The sequence below is a fragment of the Pristiophorus japonicus genome, chromosome 5 (assembly GCF_044704955.1).
Source record: "Pristiophorus japonicus isolate sPriJap1 chromosome 5, sPriJap1.hap1, whole genome shotgun sequence".
Lineage (NCBI taxonomy): Eukaryota > Metazoa > Chordata > Chondrichthyes > Pristiophoridae > Pristiophorus > Pristiophorus japonicus.
The window spans coordinates 33,915,892-33,934,968 of NC_091981.1; the positions used below are offsets into that span (position 1 = coordinate 33,915,892).

A 19,077-nucleotide genomic window follows, 5' to 3' on the forward strand; every position below is an offset into this window, starting at 1 on the left:
AAGATTTAGAAAAAAACAGAAGTTCTAAAACTCTACCAGGCCTTGCATCAACTGGAGGCGCACTCAACTGGTGAGCAATACTTGGAATTATGCTTCAGCTCATCCAAAACTCTACTGCCCGTATCCTGACATGTACCAAGTCCCATTCACCCAATATCCCTGTGGACCCTGCCTGCATTGACTCCCGGTCCAGCAGCACCTCATCCTCGTTTTCAGTTCTCTCTATAGCTTCGCCCCCTATCTCTAACTTCCAGCTCCACAACCCTCAGAGAGCTCTGCACTCCTCCAATTCTGGCCTCTTGCGCATCGCCAATTTACATCGTTCCACCATTGGTGGCCGTTCCTTCAGCTGTCTAGATCCTAAGCTCTGGAATTCCCTCCCTAAACCTCTGTGCCTCTTGTCCTTTCAAGACATTACAACCCCCTATGTGGGAAGTCAGGGACGCTTCCGGTGTCCCTGACGACTACGTGTGTGGGAAGTGCATCCGTCTGCAGCTCCTGACGGACCGCATTGCGGCACTGGAGCTGCGGGTGGATGAAATCTGGAACATCCACGATGCTGAGAATGACGTGAATAGCACGTTTAGTGAGTTGGTCTTACCGCAGATAAAGGGTACACAGCCAGATAGGGAATGGATGACCAACAGGAAGAGCAGTGCAAGGAAGGTAGTGCAGGGGTGCCCTGCGGTCATCCCCCAACAAAACAGATACACCGCTTTGGGTACTGTTGAGGGGGATGACTCATCAGGGGAGGGCAGCAGCAGCCAAGTTCATGGCACCATGGGTGGCTCTGCTGCACAGGAGGGCAGGAAAAAGTGGGAGAGCTATAGTGATAAAGGATTCTATTGTAAGGGGAATAGATAGACATTTCTGCGGCCGCAACCGAGACTCCAGGATGGTATGTTGTCTCCCTGGTGCAAGGGTCAAGGATGTCTGAGCGGGTGCAGGGCATTCTGAAAAGGGAGGGTGAACAGCCAGTTGTTGTGATGCATATAGGTACCAACGATATAGGAAAAAAACAGAATGAGGTCCTACAAGACAAATTTAGGGAGCTACGAGCTAAATTAAAAAGTAGAACCTCAAAAGTAATAATCTCAGGATTGGTACCAGTGCCACGTGCTAGTCAGAGTAGGAATCGCAGGATAGCTCAGATGAATACGTGGCTTGAGGAGTGGTGCAGAAGAGAGGGATTCAAATTCCTGGGACATTGAAGGGGAGGTGGGACCAGTACCACCTGGGCAGAACCGGAACCGATGTCCTAGGGGTAGTGTTTGCTAGTGCTGTTGGGGAGGAGTTAAACTAATATGGCAGGGGGATGGGTACCTATGCAGGGAGACAGGGGGAAGTAGAATGGGGGCAGAAGCAAAAGGTAGAAAGAAGAAAAGTAAAAGTAGAGGGCAGAGAAATCTAAGGCAAAAAGCAATAAAGGCCACATTACAGCAAAATTCTAAGGGGACAAAGTGTGTAAGACAAGCCTGAAGGCTCTGTGCCTCAATGCGAGGAGTATTTGGAATAAGGTAGACGAATTAACTGCGCAGATTGCAGTTAACGGGTATGATGTAATTGGCATCACGGAGACATGGCTCCAGGGTGACCAAGGCTGGGAACTCAACATCCAGGGGTATTCAATATTTAGGAAGGATAGATAGAAAGGAAAAGGAGGCGGAGTGGCATCGCTGGTTAAAGAGGAAATTAATGCAATAGTAAGAAAGGACATTAGCTTGGATGATGTGGAATCGGTATGGGTGGAGCTACGGAATACCAAGGGGCAGAAAACGCTAGTGGGAGTTGTGTACAGACCACCAAACAGTAGTAGTAAGATTGGGGACAACATCAAACAAGAAATTAGGGATGCATGCAATAAAGGTACAGCAGTTATTATGGGTGACTTTAATCTACACATTTATTGGGCTAACCAAACTGGTAGCAATGCGGTGGAGGAGGATTTCCTGGAGTGTATTAGGGATGGTTTTCTAGGCCAATATGTCGAGGAACCAACTAGGGAGCTGGCCATCCTAGACTGGGTGATGTGTAATGAGAAGGGACTAATTAGCAAGCTTGTTGTGCGAGGCCTCTTGGGGAAGAGTGACCATAACATTGTAGAATTCTTCATCAAGATGGAGAGTGACACAGCTAATTCAGAAACTAGGGTCCTGAACTTAAGGAAAGGTAACTTCGATGTTTTGAGGAGTGAATTGGCTAGAATAGACTGGCAAATGATTTTAAAGGGTTGACAGTGAATAGGCAATGGCAAACATTTAAAGATCACATGGATGAACTTCAGCAATTGTACATCCCTGTCTGGAGTAAAAATAAAACAGGGAAGGTGGCTCAACCGTGGCTAACAAGGGAAATTAAGGATAGTGTTAAATCCAAAGAAGAGGCATATAAATTGGCCAGATAAAGCAACAAACCTGAGGACTGGGAGAAATTTAGAATTCAGCAGAGGAGGACAAAGGGTTTAATTAAGAGGGGGAAAAGAGAGTATGAGAAGATGCTTGCCGGGGACATAAAAACTGACTGCAAAAGCTTCTATAGATATGTGAAGAGGAAAAGATTAATGAAGGCAAACGTAGGTCCCTTGCAGTCGGATTCAGGTGAATGGGGAACAAAGAAATGGCAGACCAATTGAACAAATACTGTGGTTCTGTCTTCACGAAGGAAGATACAAATAACCTTCCGGAAGTACTACGAGACTGAGGGTCTAGTGAGAAGGAGGAACTGAAGGATATCCTTATTAGGCAGGAAATTGTGTTTGGGAAATTGATGGGATTGAAGGCCGATAAATCCCCGAGGCCTGATATTCTGCATCACAGAGTATTTAAGGAAGTGGCCCTAGAAATAGTGGATACATTGGTGATCATTTTCCAACTGTCTATTGACTCTGGATCAGTTCCTATGGACTGGAGGGTAGCTAATGTAACACCACTTTTTAAAAAGGGAGGGAGAGAGAAAGCGGGTAATTATCGACCGGTTAGCCTGACATCAGTAGTGGGGAAAATGTTGGAATCAATCATTAAGGATGAAATAGCAGCGCATTTGGAAAGCACTGACAGGATCGGTCCAAGTCAGCATGGATTTATGAAGGGGAAATCATGCTTGACAAATCTTCTGGAATTTTTTGAGGATGTAACTAGTAGAGTAGACAAGGGAGAACCAGTGGATGTGGTGTATTTGGACTGTAAAAAGGCCTTTGACAAGGTCCCACATAAGAGATTGGTGTGCAAAATCAAAGCTCATGGTATTGGGAGTAATATACTGACATGGATAGAGAACTGGTTGGCAGACAGGAAGCTGAGAGTCGGGATAAACAGATCCTTTTCAGAATGGCAGGCAGTGACTAGTGGAGTGCCGCAGGGCTCAGTGCTGGGGCCCCAGCTCTTTACAATATACATCAATGATTTGGATGAAGGAATTGAGTGTAATATCTCCAAGTTTACAGATGACACTTTGTACATACTTTTCTAGGTCTACTTGGTTATATTTAAAGTTAGTGTAGTGGCGGTGTGAGCTGTGAGGGGGATGCTAAGAGGCTGCAGGGTGACTTGGACAAGTTCGGTGAGTGAGCAAATGCATGGTAGATGCAGTATAATGTGGATAAATGTGAGGTTATCCACTTTGGGAGCAAAAACACGAAGACAGAATATCATCTGAATGGTGGCAGATTAGGAAAAGGGGAGGTGCAATGAGACCTGGATGTCATGGTTCATCAGTCATTGAAAGTTGGCATGCAGGTACAGCAGGCGGTGAAGGCGGCAAATGGTATGTTGGCCTTCATAGCTAGGGGATTTGAGTATAGGAGCAGGGAGGTCTTACTGCAGTTGTACAGGGCCTTAGTGAGGCCTCACTTGGAATATTGTGTTCAGTTTTGGTCTCCTAATCTGAGGAAGGACGATTTTGCTATTGAGGGAGCGCAGTGAAGGTTCACCAGAATGATTCCCGGGATGGCAGGACTGACATATGAGGAGAGACTGGATCAACTGGGCCTTTATACATTGGAGTTTACAAGGATGAGAGGGGATCTCATAGAAACATATAAGATTCTGACGGGACTGGACAGGTTAGATGCGGGTAGATTGTTCCCGATGTTGGGGAAGTCCAGAACCAGGGGACATAGCCTTAGGATAAGGAGTAGGCCATTTAGGGCTGAGATGAGGAGAAACTTCTTCACTCAGAGAGTTGTTAACCTGTGGAATTCCCTGCCGCAGAGAGTTGTTGATGCCAGTTCATTGGATATATTCAAGAGGGAGTTAGATATGGCCCTTACGGCTAAAGGGATCAAGGGGTATGGTGAGAAAGCAGGAAAGGGGTACTGAGGGAATGATCAGCTATGATCTTATTGAATGGTGATGCAGGCTCGAAGGGCCGAATGGCCTACTCCTGCACCTATTTTCTGTGTTTCTAGTTTCTATGTTATTCCTTAAAACCTTTCTCTTTCACCAAGCTTTTGCTCATCCGTCCTAATATCCCCTGATGTACCTCAGTGTCAAATTTTGTCTGATAATGCTCCTTGGGATGCTTTGCTACATTAAAGGCGCTACATAAATGCAAGTTACATCTCCACATTCATTGGACAGTCATTGTAATGTGAGAAAAATCAATGTTCAATTTGCAATTGTACAGTAATAATGTAAATAGTAAAGATTTGTTTTCTTTGATCCTTCTAATGCACATCCAGGTCTGTGTGCACTTCCCGTCAACCTCTTGCCTTTATAAATTTCCATGTCCACATTTATAATGGGGATTTGCAATGTAAACTTGTCACGCCTTAATTACAATAAGAACATAAGAAATAGGAGCAGGAGTAGGCCATACGGCCCCTCGAGCCTGCTCCATCATTTAATACGATCGTGGCTGATCCAATCATGGACTCAAGTCCACTTCCCTGTCCGCTCCCCATATCCTCTTATTCCCTTATCAGTTAAGAAACTGTCCATCTCCGTCCTAAATTTATTCAATGACCCAGCTTCCACAGCGCTCTCAGGCAGCGAATTTCACAGATTTACAACCCTCAGACGAAATTCCTCCTCATCTCAGTTTTAAATAGGCGGCCCCTTATTCTAAGATTATGCCCCCGAGTTCTAGTCTCCCCCATCAGTGGAAACATCCTCTCTGCATCCACCTTGTCAAGCCCCCTCATAACCTTATACATTTCTATAAGATCACCTCATTCTTCTGAATTCCAATAAGTAGATGCCCAACCTACTCAACTTTTCCTCATAAGTCAATCCCCTCATCTCTGGAATCAGCCTAATGAACCTTCTCCGAACTGTCTCCAAAGCAAGTATATCCTTTCTTAAATATGGAAACCAAAACTGCAAACAGTATTTCAGGTGTGGCCTCAACAATACCCTGCATAACTGTAGCAAGACTTCCCTGCTTTTATACTCCATACCCTTTGCAATAAAGGCCAAGATTCCATTGGCCTTCCCATCACTTGCTGTACCTGCATACTAACCTTTTGTGTTTCATGCACCAGGACCCGCTGTACTGCAGCACTTTGCAATTTTTCTCCATTTAAATAATAACTTGCTCTTTGATTTTTTTCTGCCGATGTGCATAACCTCAAACTTTTCAACATTATACTCCATCTGCCAAATTTTTGTCCACTCACTTAGCCTGTTTATGTCCTTTTGCAAGTTTTTTGTGTCCTCCTCACACATTGCTTTTCCTCCCATCTTTGGATTGTCAGCAAACTTGGCTACGTTACACTCAGTCCCTTCTTCCAAGTCGGTAATATAGATTGTAAATAGTTGGGGTCCCAGCACTGATCCCTGTGGCACCCCACTAGTTACGGATTGCCAACCCGAGAATGACCCATTTATCTCGACTCTCTGTTTTCTGTTAGTTAGCCAATCCTCTATCCATGCTAATATATTACCCCCAACCCCGTGAACTTTTATCTTGTGCAGTAACTTTTTATGTGGCACCTTGTCAAGTGCTTTCTGGAAGTCCAAATACACCACATCCACTGGTTCCCCTTTATCCATCCTGTTCATTACATCCTCAAAGAATTCCAGCAAATTTGTCAAACATGACTTCCCCTTCATAAATCCATGCTGACTCTACCTGACTGAATTATGCTTTTCCAAATGACCTGCTATTGCTTCTTTAATAATGGACTCCAACATTTTCCCAACCACAGATGTTAGGCCAACTGGTCTATAGTTTCCTGCTTTTTGTCTGCCTCCCTTTTTAAATAGGGGCATTACATTTGCAGTTTTCCAATCTGCTGGGACCTCCCCAGAATCCAAGGAAGTTTGGTAAATAACAACCAATGCATTCACGATCCCAGTCACTATTTCTCCAAGACCCTAGGATGTAAGCCATCAGGTCCAGGGGATTTATCCACCTTTAGTCCCATTATCTTACTGAGTACCACCTCCTTAGTGATTGTGATTACTATAGCCCCTTGACTATCCACTGTTAGGATATTTTTAAGTGTCATCTACTATAAAGACTGATACAAAATATTTGTTCAGAGTTTCTGCCATCTCCATTTTCCCCATTACTAATTCCCCGGTCTTGTCCTCTAAAAGGGACCAACATTTACTTTAGCCACTCTTTTCCTGTTTATATACCTGTAGAATCTCTTGCTCTCTGTTTTTATATTTCGTGCTAGTTTACTTTCCTAGTCTATCTTCCCTTTCTTAATCATTTTTTTAGTCATTCTTTGCTGGCTTTTAAAAGATTCCCAATCTTCTGTCTTCCCACTAGTGTTGGCCATTTTGTATGCACTTGTTTTTAATTGGATACCATTCTTTATTTCTTTAGTTAGCCACGGATGGCTATCTTTTCTTTTACACCCTTTCCTTCTCACGAATATATTTTTCTTGAGTTATGAAATATCTCCTTAAATGTATGCCACTGTTCATCAAACGTCCTACCCTTTAATCTATTTTCCCAGTCTACTTTAGCCAACTCTGCCCTCGTACCTTTGTTGTCTCCTTTATTTAAGTTTAGTACGTTGGTTTGAGATCCAAATTTCTCACCTTCCATCTGAATTTGAAATTCAGCCATGCTATGATCACTCATTCCAAGGGGATCCTTTACTAGGAGACTGTTTATTAATCCTGTTTCATTACACAGGACCAAATCTAAGATAGCCTGCCCCCTGGTTGGTTCCATTACTTACTGCTCAAGGAACCTGTCCCTTATGCACTCTTCCTCAAAGCTACCCTGACCAATTTGATTTGTCTAATCAATATGAAGGTTAAAATCACCCATTATTCTGCTCCCACTATTTCTTGGTTTATACTCCGACCAACAGAGTTGCTACTGTTAGGGGGCCTGTAGACTACGTCCACCAGTGACTTTTTCCCCTTATTATTCCTTATCTCCACCCAAACTATTTTAACATCCTGATCATTTGAGCCAATATTGTTTCTCACTATTGCAGTGATTCCATCCTTTATCAACAGAGCTACCCCACCTCCTTTTCCTTTCTGTCTGTCCTTCCGAATTGTCAAGTACCCTGGAATCTCCCATCAGTGGAGATCCTGCAACACCACCACTGACAAGAGGGTGTGTGATTACAACATGACAAGTTTTTATTGCAGTTTCCATTATATATGTGGACATAGAAATTTCTAATGTAAATATAACTATGTCTGACACCCTGGTCCAATTATCCTCCACTATCTAACCCCACTTCACCCAATTACTATGCATGATCTTGACCCCCCCCCCCCCCTGCCCCCATGCACAAAGCCACAAGGGATTGACTATTAGAGTATTAGTGCACAAATGTGAACATTTGCTTTCTCTGAGCTAATGAAAAAGAAAGCCTTGCATTTATATTGTGTCTTTCACTACCTCGGTGTCCCAAAGCACTTCACCCCCAATAAGTACGTGAAGCGCAATTACTATTGTAATGTAAGGAAACACAGCAGCCAATTTATGCAAAGCAAGCCCACACAAATAGCAATGAGATAATGACCAGATAATCTGTTTTTAGTGATGTTGATTAAAGGATAAATATTGGCCAGGACAGAGAACACCCCTGCTCTCTTTCAAATAGTGCCATGGGATCTTTTAAGCAGGCAGATGGGGCCTTGGTTTAATGTATCATCCAAAAGACAGTGGATTAAAAGAGCTTGTAGAAGGATGCGATTGTTGGATCCCTGTATAACTACAGTCTGGTTAAGGTATGTATCGGTTCAGTACCTGCCTTCTCAAGTGGACATAAAAGATCCCATGGCACTAAAAAGAAAAAAAAAAGACTTGCATTTATATAGCGCCTTTCACAACCACTGGACATCCCCAAAGCACTTTACAGCCAATGAAGTACTTTTGAAGTGTAGTCACTGTTGTAATGTAGGAAACGTAGCAACCAATTCGCACACAGCAAGTTCCCTCAAACACCAATGTGATTGATAGTGGCCAGATAATCTGTTTTAGTGATGTTGATTGAGGGATAAATTTTGGCTAGAACACCAGGGTTAACTCCCCTGCTCTTCTTTGAAATAGTACCATTGGGATCCTTTTACGCCCACCTGAGAGGACGGACAGTGCCTCGGTTTAACGCCTCATCCAAAAGATGGCACCTCTGACAGTGCAGCACTCCCTCAGTACGGCACTGGTGTGTCAGCCTAGATTTGTGTACTCAAGCCTCTGGAATGGGACTTGAACCCACATCTAACATTTTGTTTCCAAATCGGGTTCGAAGTAGAGCAAGGGAGTTCTCCTTGCACCATAGCCAATATTTAACCCTCAACCCACATCACTAAAAAAAAACACACAATTTGGTCATTTCTCTAATTGCTGTTTGTGGGACCTTGCTATGTGCAAATTGGCTGTCATGTTTCCACATTACAACAGTGACTACACTTCAAAAATATTTATTTGGCTGCAAAGCACTTTGGGATGCCTTGAGGTTGTGAAAGGCGCTATATAAATGCAAGCTCTTCCTTTCATTCTTTCAATTAAAAGCAAAGTCAAAACACCAGCAATTCACAACCAAAGAACCCATTGTATAGGACACTAACCTTCTTTCATACGGTGTCTTAAGACCCAAATGAGTATTATCAGGATACAGCAAATAAGGCAAGGATGTATTTGTGACTAGATGTACAGTCACTTAGAAATGAGACTGTTCGGATCTGTGCTAAAGTAAGGTGTGAAGAAGCTCACATCACAGCTATTTCAGAGTCATGGAAAGTCATTATTAACTCTTGTGTGAAACAGAAGGCAGTCGGAGAACTGGCACCCTGATACCCTCTTACCAACAGCTATTGAAGTTAATGGAAAGTATTCCTTTGAATGTGCTCAGGAAGCATCTTTTTGGAAACAGTAATCCATCAGACACCGCCTGGCTTCAGAATGACTCAATTTACCGCTGATCTGTGAACTTTCCTTTCAGAATCTTGGCTCCAATATTTATCCATGGAGAAGAGAATACGAATGTTTATAAACAAAGCAATATTTGAATTCCACTTGTGTAACAGTTGAACTAAGGTAGCAGAATTTCTTTTTTGGGCACATTAGATCATGTAGTCTCAGTGTGGAATATCAAACAGGCATCCAAGGATGCCTTTTAATACACAAATCCATCAATATGAACCCTGGACCTTAGAAATGGGTAATGCAACAAAGACCCTTTGTTCCTTTCACAGTAATGTGTTAATGTTAAGTAGGAGTAGTCCATTGGTTCAATCCCTACCCTATCAAACCTCCCATCATAAATTATGAGGACAGGTTGCATAAATTTAGTTTGTATTCCCTCGAGTTTAGAAGATTATGGGGTGACCTAATTGAGATCTTTAAAATGACAAAAGGATTTGATAGGATAGACACCGAGAAACTGTTTCCTCTAGTATGGGAAATCCAGAACAAGGGAGCATAATCTTAAAATTAGAGCTAGGCCATTGAAGAGTGAAATCAAGAAGCACTTCTTCACGCAAAGGATAGTGGAAATCTGGAACTCTCTTCCCCCAATAGACTGTGGATGCTCGGACAATTGGAGCTTTCAAGAATGAGCTTGGTCATTTTTTGTTAGATAAGGGTATCAAGGGATATGAAGCAAAGGGAGACAAATGGGATTGAGGTACAGATCAGCCATGACCTAATTGAATGGTGGAATGATCGCCTCCTGTTCCTATGTTCTGAACTGGGGCAGGGAAGGGAGTAAACCAGAATAGAATATCCCATGTGAAGGGGGCATGGGTCGGATGAGCAATTGTACAGGTAGCTTTTGGGGAAGTGATGGTTTAGTTGGTCTGCTGAGTGTGGATAAATCCAAACGACACTTTTAATTTTCCTATAATGTTTAAATGATTAACAGTTTATTCACTGTAAACGTTAAAAATAAAACATGCAAAACTAACCAGAATGCATAATTTGTTTAATACATGACCAGTGGGCGCCGCTCCGGCATGGCTGCATTTGGAAGTGGGTTTTGCAATTCTAAAATGTAATGCCTATGTCCTGCACCAGCAGCACGATCCAAATAAAGCTTCAGTAACCTGTGCAGCGATAACCCAAGTGGTGCCGACAAATTATATACCTGGAGTAATAATTACAATCATGAGACAACTTTTGTAGAGGCCAACGGCTTGAGCTTTGTGACCTCAGTGGACTGTTGTTTCAATTCCGTTGTCAACAACCAGAGATTAGCGTTGCCTCCTCACGTCAACTAGTGCAAACTATCTTCAAATACACACCAGTAATAACCAGAAACAGTCGTAGTATCTGGCAGAGATCAGGGGGAGGCCGTGGTACTTCACATAGTATCACATGGAATCAAACGCACACCCACTCGGCCCAAACCAACATTTATCCCCGAGCCCAAAACCTAAAATATCCTTTAATGTGCCTCCTTTTCAAGCACCGATTCCCCTTTAAAAATATACATTTCAACACTGGTTTGTAGCAGAAATTCTGCAATCTAATCATTCTTTGTGCAAAAATGTTTTTTTCTAACCTTCCCTTTCATTTTGAGTGTCTTAAATTTATGGCCTCTCCTTAGCATCTAACTGGCAGTAGCAACAATCTATCACTATTTAGCCTATCACAGAGGTCCTCAAGATTATGAAGAGCTATCAGGTCACAACTTAACCAGCTCAGTTCAAGAGAAGCATGGCCTAGCTTCTCTAATTTTTCTGCTAGAACTGTAACCCTTCATCCCTTGTCACATCCAATTAAGTCCCACTCCCCTTGCTCTTTCCCTATAGACTTGCATTTTTATTTCTTTTCAAGTATATATCCAATTCCCTTTTGAAAGTTACTATTAAATCTGCTTCCACTACTCTTTCAGGCAGTGTATTCCAGGATCATCATGACTTGCTGCGTAAAAAGATTTCTCCTCATCTCCCCTCTGGTTCATTTGCCAATTACTGTATCTTAAATCTGTGTGCTCTAGTTTATGGCCGTCTCGCCAGTGGAAACAGTTTCTCCTTATTTAATCTATCAAAACACTTCTTTTAATTTTGAACACATCTATTAAATCTCCCTTCAACCTCCTTTGTTCTAACATATCATACAGCACACATGATATAAATAGTTAAAATGTTAGTACTAAGAGTTCAAGTCATCCATGTACAGTAAATAAAATGCTATTGGCCCCGAGCTTTCGGTTCTTCAACTCTGATTTTCAAGTTTGTGGGTTGAAATGCGGAATGGGTGGAGGAAGCAAATTCAATAGTAACTTTCAAAACTGAATTGGGTAAATACTTGAAAGGAAGAAGATTGCAGGGTTATGGGGTAAGAGTGTGAGTGTGAGACTAATTGGATAGCTCTTTCAAAGAGCATGGGCACAATGGGCCAAATGGCCTCCTTCTGTGCAGTGCGATTCTATGAAAGGTTCTATTATGGCCAACATTCATAGGAGACTTTCACCTCACCAGCCTGCATTAGATTTGAAAACCTGTCCTACATTTTTTATTAATATTAGATCCTACGATGTGGGCTGCTGGCAAGGCCAGCATTTATTGCCCATCCCCGATTGTCCTCGAGTAGGTGATGGTGAGCCGTCTTCTTCAACCGCTGCAGCCCGTGTGGTGAAGGTACGCCCACAGTGCTGTTAGAGAGGGAGTTCCAGGATTTTGGTCCAGTGACGATGAAGGAACGGGTATTATGCTTCCAAGTCAGGATGGTGCGTAACTTGGAGGGGAACTTGCAGCTGATGGTGCTCCCATGCGCCTGCTGCCCTCATCCTTCTAGAAGTCGCAGGTTTGGGAGGTACTACCGAAAAAGCCTTGGCAAGTTGCTGCAGTGCATCTTGTAGATGGTACACACCGCAGCCACGGTGTGCCGGTGGTAGGAGTGGAATGGGATGGTGGATGGAGTGCCAATCAAGCGGGCTGCTTTGCCTGTATGGTGTCGAGCTTCTGGAGTGTTGTTGGAGCTGCAATCATCCAGGCAAGTGGAGAGTATTCCATTACACTCCTGACTTGTGCCTTGTAAATGGTGGAAAGGCTTTGGGGAGTCGGGAGGTGAGACATTCACCACAGAATATCCAGCCTCTGACCTGCTCTTGTTGCCACAGTATTTATGTGGCTGGTTCAGTTAAGTTTCTGGTCAATGGTGACCTCCAGGATGTCGATGGTAGGGGATTCGGCGATGGTAATGCCGTTTAATGTCAAGGGACAGTGGTCAGACTCTCGCTTGTTGGAAATGGTCACTGCCTGGCACAAATGTTACTTGCCATTTGTCAGCCTATGCCTAAATATCATCCATGTCTTGCTGCATGTGGGTATGGACTGCTTCATTATCTGAGGAGTTGCGAATGGCACTGAACACTGTGCAGACATCAGCGAACATCCCCAACTCTGACTTTATGATGGAGGGAAGGTCATTGATGAAGCTGCTGAAGATCGTTGGTCCTAGGATACTGCCTTGAGGAACTCCTGCAGCGATGTCTTGGAGCTGTGATAATTGACCTCCAACAACCACAACCATCTTCCTTTGTGCTAGATGTGACTCCAGCCAATGGAGAGTTTTCCCTGATTCCCATTGACTTCAGTTTTACGCGGGCTCCTTGTTGCCACACTCGGTCAAATGCTGCCTTGATTTCAAGGGCAGTCACTCTCACCTCACCTCTGGAATTCAGCTCTTTTGTCCATGTTTGGACCAAGGCTGTAATGAGGTCTGGAGCTGAGTGGTCCAGACAGAACCCAAACTGAGCATCGGTGAGCAGGTTATTGGTGACAACGTGTCGCTTGATAGCACTACTGATGACAACTTCCATCACTGTGCTGATGATTGAGAGTAGATTGATGGGGCAGTAATTGGACAGATTGGATTTGTCCTGTTTTTGTGGACAGGACATACCGGGCACTTTTCCACATTATCGGGTAGATGCCAGTGTGGTAGCTGTACTGGAACAGTTTAGCTAGAGGCACAGCTAGTTCTGGAGCACAAGTCTTCAGCACGACAGCCGGGATGTTGTCGGGGCCCATAGCCTTTGCTGTATCTAGTGCGCTCAGCCGGTTCTTGATATCACTTGGAGTTAATCGAATTGGCTGAAGACTGGCTTCTGTGATGGTGGGCACCTAGGAGGAAGCCGATATGGATCTTCCACTCAGCACTTCTGGCTGTCGATGGTTGCTAAAGCTTCAGCCTTGTCTTTTGCACTCGCTTGTTGGGCTCCGCCATCATTGAGGATGGGGATATTCATGGAGCCTCCTCCTCCTCCTCCTCCTGTTAGTTTTTTAATGGTCTACCACCACTCACGACTGGACGTGGCAGCACTGCAGAGCTTTGATCTGGTCCGTTGATTGTGGGATTTCTTAGCTCTGTTTATAGCATGCTGCTTCCATTGTTTAGCATGCATGTAGTCCTGTGTTGCAGCTTCCCCAGGTTGGCACCTCATTTTTAGGTATGCTTGGTGCTGCTCCTGGCATGCTCTTCTACATTCCTTATTGAACCAGGGTTGGTCCCCTGATTTGATGATAATGGTAGAGGAGGGATATGCCTGACCATGAGGTTACAGATTGTGGTGGAATACAATTCTGCTGCTGCTGATGGCCCACAGCGCCTCACGGGGATGACCAGTTTTGAGCTGCCAGATCTGTTCTGAATCTATCCCATTTAGCACGGTGGTAGTGCCACACAACACGATGGAGAGTGTCCTCAGTGTGAAGACGGGACTTCGTCTCCACTATGACTGTGCGGTGGTCACTGCCACCAATGCCGTCATGGACAGATGCATCTGCAACAGGTAGATTGGAGTGGACGAGGTCATGTGAAAGGCCAGTTTTTTTTATCCCAATATGTCATTAAGTTCCCCATGTTTTGCATTAAATCTGATTTGTGAATAATCTCAAAATGACTATATCAGAGTCCTTCCAGACTTCGAATTAATTTCAGTGTTTTTTCCCTATAGCCTGGTGGTATAGTGTTGTAAGCACGTCTTACCGTCTCGTAGCTGTCATACGAAGCCCTGATCACACATGACACTAACCTGCTGGCTTCAGGTAAGATAAGGTACATACATCACCACCTCATTCCATGATACAACATCATGCAATATCATCTCCAAAATTCCGACTTCTTAAATTCAGAAATTAGATAGCAATTGGCATAACCTTCCACTTGAAGACAAATAGACCTTTAATAGAACTGTTCTCACTCTTCTGTAACGGGAGCAGGTGGAAAGTTGTCAGGCTGCATTAAAGGAAAATTATTAAAAGGAGGGACTAGTATTTCTTTCTATTCTTTGCAAGTCATCAGCTTTAACTGGAATTACGAACACTAATTGCAAACACTAATTGCAATGCTCAAAACAATCTGACAAACAAGAAACAACTCCACTGCATACCTTTGCAAAACGACCAGATAAAGTGTAGTGAGATGGAGCTTGCGTCAGCAGCATGGGGAATCCTCTCTAGCGAGAGCCACCATTACAGCAACCCACAGAACATAGTAAATACGATCACAATTCAATACTGACGTACATCACCAGCGTCAGCACAATCCAGGGCCGAGGCCAGCACTCATGGTTGTTGGATTGCCTACTTGTAACATTTTTTAATTCAACTTCAGTGGCTCACAATGTGCTTTAAAAAAAAATACACACACACACACATACATCAGGGTAACCTTCTGGCCATGGTTTCTAGTTAGATTCATACCTCGATAAAAATTTACTGCCGTAATACAAATTCCTTAATAAGTGTTCCATTCACATAAAGTGACTGAATCTAAACCAAGGTGAATGAATCACTGCTGTCAGTAAAGGTTTTGTGGGTTTGGTAGAGGATCAAACTCAGACCTTTGTTCAAAATCATGTGCTGAATGACCACAAGTGTGTAGACTATATCTGAAGATCGCTAAAGTTGCCACCTTTCATTGACAGCCTTTCTGTAGTAGGCCCTGTTCCAAAAAAAAAAGGAAATCCCTGTGGAATAACCCAGCTAGAATTCTACAGTATTTTATCATATAAAACTAAAAACAATGCACCATATTTATTGACTTTCCTAGTATTCCACTTGTAAACCTAGTAAACCAAGAATTCCATCTACCCGCCCAATTTTACCATGGGGGCAAAAACTATACACCTTCAGACATGGGACAAGTGCCCAATTTTCTCCATCCCATTCCTGCTCTGACATTTCTATCCTTGGCCTCCTACACTGTTCCAATGAAGCTGAACGGAAGTGCAAGGAACAATACCTCATTTTTCAATTAAGCACTTTACAGCCGACCGGCCTCAACAAATATTTGCATCTGCCATTTCCTTATCCCCCATTAATTTCTCTGATATAATTTATAATAGCTTCGCGCAGTATGGGGTTCACACAGTCAAGAAATATGCCATTGTTAACATTAGCAGCTGAACACCCAAGGCAACAATTCTCTGGCTGCTATTTAATAGAGGCTTTGACCTATTCAAACTAAACCGGTTAAGACCGGTACCAAGGTTACAAAGGAATGTCGAATGAACAGCATTCGTCTGCTACTGTTGCCTGCAGTACTCTCTAGCCTAAATAAACCAAAAGATCAGCAGTTGCAGAACTTAGCCTCTGCTGTAACTTTAATCCTCTTTTAGCCAATGTGACCAAGAATGGCGGTTCATTTCTGCCCAAGATGGTGGCAATTCTCGTCATTTGTGGATGGAAGAGGATCAATGCCAAGGCAATACAGCCGAGACCCGCAATTTATGTACAAGGTACCACCTAAAGGACAGCATAAACCATCTCAGAAATAGCTCTGTCACATCGGTTTCCTTTGGTTGGTCATACAAGAACCCTTGTAGCAGATCATTGTAATTTGATTAGCTCACAAGACGGGGTCCATCTCTATGCTGCGTTAAATTAATCATAACATTAAAATACTTAGCTTAACAAAAGAGATTACTTCGGGCGAGAATGGTTGGAGATGATAATGACAATTCAAAGAAAATGTGACCACCCAGTGGCTGAACAGCAGGTGAAGTACATACTTGACTTTGGAAAACACAATGTCAACATCTGTGGTCGTCACATTCTTCCCGTCAATGACATTGCAGTCTTTACATAATTTTGACCAATTTTTGCCGTGCATCTCCCTTCCCATGGCTCTCGTGTCTCCGTGAATGGCAAATTTCCGAAAGGCCTCTTCAAGGGCACTGAGATCATCGAGTGCAGTGGCGCCCTCATCAGTGCCGTTTGAATTGGACATGTGCCGTTTGGCTACTTTCTCCTTTGCCCGGTCACTCGGAGCCTTTGTGGTGAGTTGGCCCGTCGCTCCTCTTGCCGGTTTGGCTTTGCAGTCGGCCATTTTGCTCCACTACTGCAAGAAAGGATAAAATTTTATGTATTAAAGCGGATCACACATCAAAACATGAGGAGGCATTTGCTATATTGTAGAGATAACACCAATGAGCATTATTACGGTGAGACAATATTCTTTTAAAAGGCACACAAAATACAAAAACAAGTGCATCATTTTCAAATAAGTCTTGAGCTTTTTCTGATGTACAACGCTTTACATTGCTGCATTACAATAGCGTGATATATTCTTTACATCACAAACACACGCATAAAGGTTGGCTCTACAGGAAGTCAGGTGACCTTGTCACATGATGCTTTTATTGTATTTACATGAGTAGTTGCATTACCACAGTAGTCCACTAGGTGGAGCTCTATATTACTAATAGCTTCTATCTTTGCCATTTTCTCATACACAAACTTTTACATAATATGTAGAGAGGCTCAGTACAAGAGTCTGTTTGTACTGTTTGCACAGTGGCAGATAGTGTTTCTGCTCTGGGATTGAAGCCAATAAATCCCCAGGGTCTGATAGTCTGCATCCCAGAGTACTTAAAGGAAGTGGCCCTAGAAATAGTGGATGCATTGGTGATCATTTTCCAACATTCTATAGATTCTGGATCGGTTCCTATGGATTGGAGGGTAGCTAATTAAACCCCACTTTTTTTTTTAAAAAAAGGAGGGAGAGAGAAAACAGGGAATTATAGACCGGTTAGCCTGACAAAGTGATGGGGAAAATGTTGGCATCAATTATTAAAAATGTAATAGCAGAGCATTTGGAAAGCAGTGACCGGATCGGTCCAAGTCAGCATGGATTTATGAAAGGGAAATCAATCCCATCAATTTCCCTCACACAATTTCCTGATTAATAATGATTTCCTTTAGTTCCTCCTTCTCGCTAGACCCTCAGTCCCCTAGTATTTCCAGGTGGTTATTTGTGTCTTCCTTAGTGAAGACAGAACCAAAGTATTTGTTCAATTGGTCTGCCATTTCTTTATTCCCCATTATAAATTCACCTGATTCTGAGTGCAAGGGACCTACATTTGTCTTCACTAATTGCTTTCTCTTCACGTATCTATAGAAGCTTTTGCATTCAGTTTTTATGTTCCCTGCAAACTTACTCTCAAACTCTATTCTCCCCCTCCTAATTAAACCCTTTGTCCTCCTTTGCTGAATTCTAAATTTGTCCCAGTCCTCAGGTTTGCTGCTTTTTCTGGCTAATTTATAAGCCTCTTCCTTGGATTGAACACTTTCCCTACAGTTGAGCCACCTTCCCCATTTTATTTTTATGCCAGACAAGGATGTACAATTGTTGAAGTTCATCCATGTGATCTTTAAATGTCTGCCATTGCCCATCCACCGTCAACCCTTTAAGCCAGTCTATTCTAGCCAATTCACATCTCATTACCTTTCTTTAAGTTCAGGACCTTAGTCTCTGAAGTAATTGTGTCACTCTCCATCTTAATGAAGAATTCTACCATATTATGGTCAATCTTCCCCAAGAGGCCTCGCACAACAACAATGCTAATTAATCCTCTCTCATTAAACACCCAGTCTAGGATGGCCAGCTCGCTAGTTGGTTCCTCAACATATTGGTCTAGAAAACCATCCCTTATACACTCCAGAAAATCTCCTCCACTGTATTGCTACAAGTTTGGTTAGCCCAATCTATATGTAGATTAGTCACCCATGATAACTGCTGTACCTTTATTGCACCATCCCTAATTTCCTGTTTGATGCCATCCCCAACCTCACTACTACTGTTTGGTGGTCTGTACACAACTCCCACTGGCGCTTTCTGCCCTTTGATGTTCCACAGCTCTACCCATACAGATTCCACATCATCCAAGCTAATGTCCTTCTTTACTATTGCAGCAATCTCCTCTTTAACCAGCAACGCTATCCCACCTCCTTTTCCTTTCTGTCTATCCTTCCTGAATATTGAATACCCCTGGATGTTGAGTTCCCAGCCTTGGTCACCCTGGAGCCATGTCTCCGTAATCCCAATTACATCATATCCGTTAACAGCTATCTGTGCAGTTAATTCATCCACCTTATTACGAATGCTCCTCGCATTGAGAGACAGTGCTTTCAGGTTTTTTTTTTTTTAAAAACACACTTTGTCCTTTTAGAATTATATTGTAATGTGGCCCTTTTTACATTTTTGCCTTTGATTTCTCTGCCCTCCACTTTTCCTTATCTCCTTTCTACCTTTTGTTTCTGCCCCCATTTTATTTCCCTCTATCCCCCTGCATATATTCCCATCCTCCTGCCATATATTAGTTTAAACCGCCCCCCGCCCCCCAACAGCACTAGCAAACACTCCCCCTAGACCATTGGTTCCGGTCTTGCCCAGGTGCAGACCGTCAGATGTGTACTGGTCCCAGCT

General features: G+C 43.2%; 1 protein-coding gene across 1 annotated transcript in view; it reads right to left on the reverse strand.

Annotated features, from left to right (window-relative positions):
- LOC139263781 (tubulin polymerization-promoting protein-like) overlaps positions 1-19,077 on the reverse strand; it is a 65,459-nt gene that overhangs the window by 9,145 nt on the left and 37,237 nt on the right. The window contains exon 2 of the mRNA XM_070879828.1: positions 16,382-16,710. Coding sequence (XP_070735929.1) covers positions 16,382-16,698 — 317 coding nt within the window. The 5' untranslated portion in view covers positions 16,699-16,710. The remainder of the gene's footprint in view (positions 1-16,381; positions 16,711-19,077) is intronic.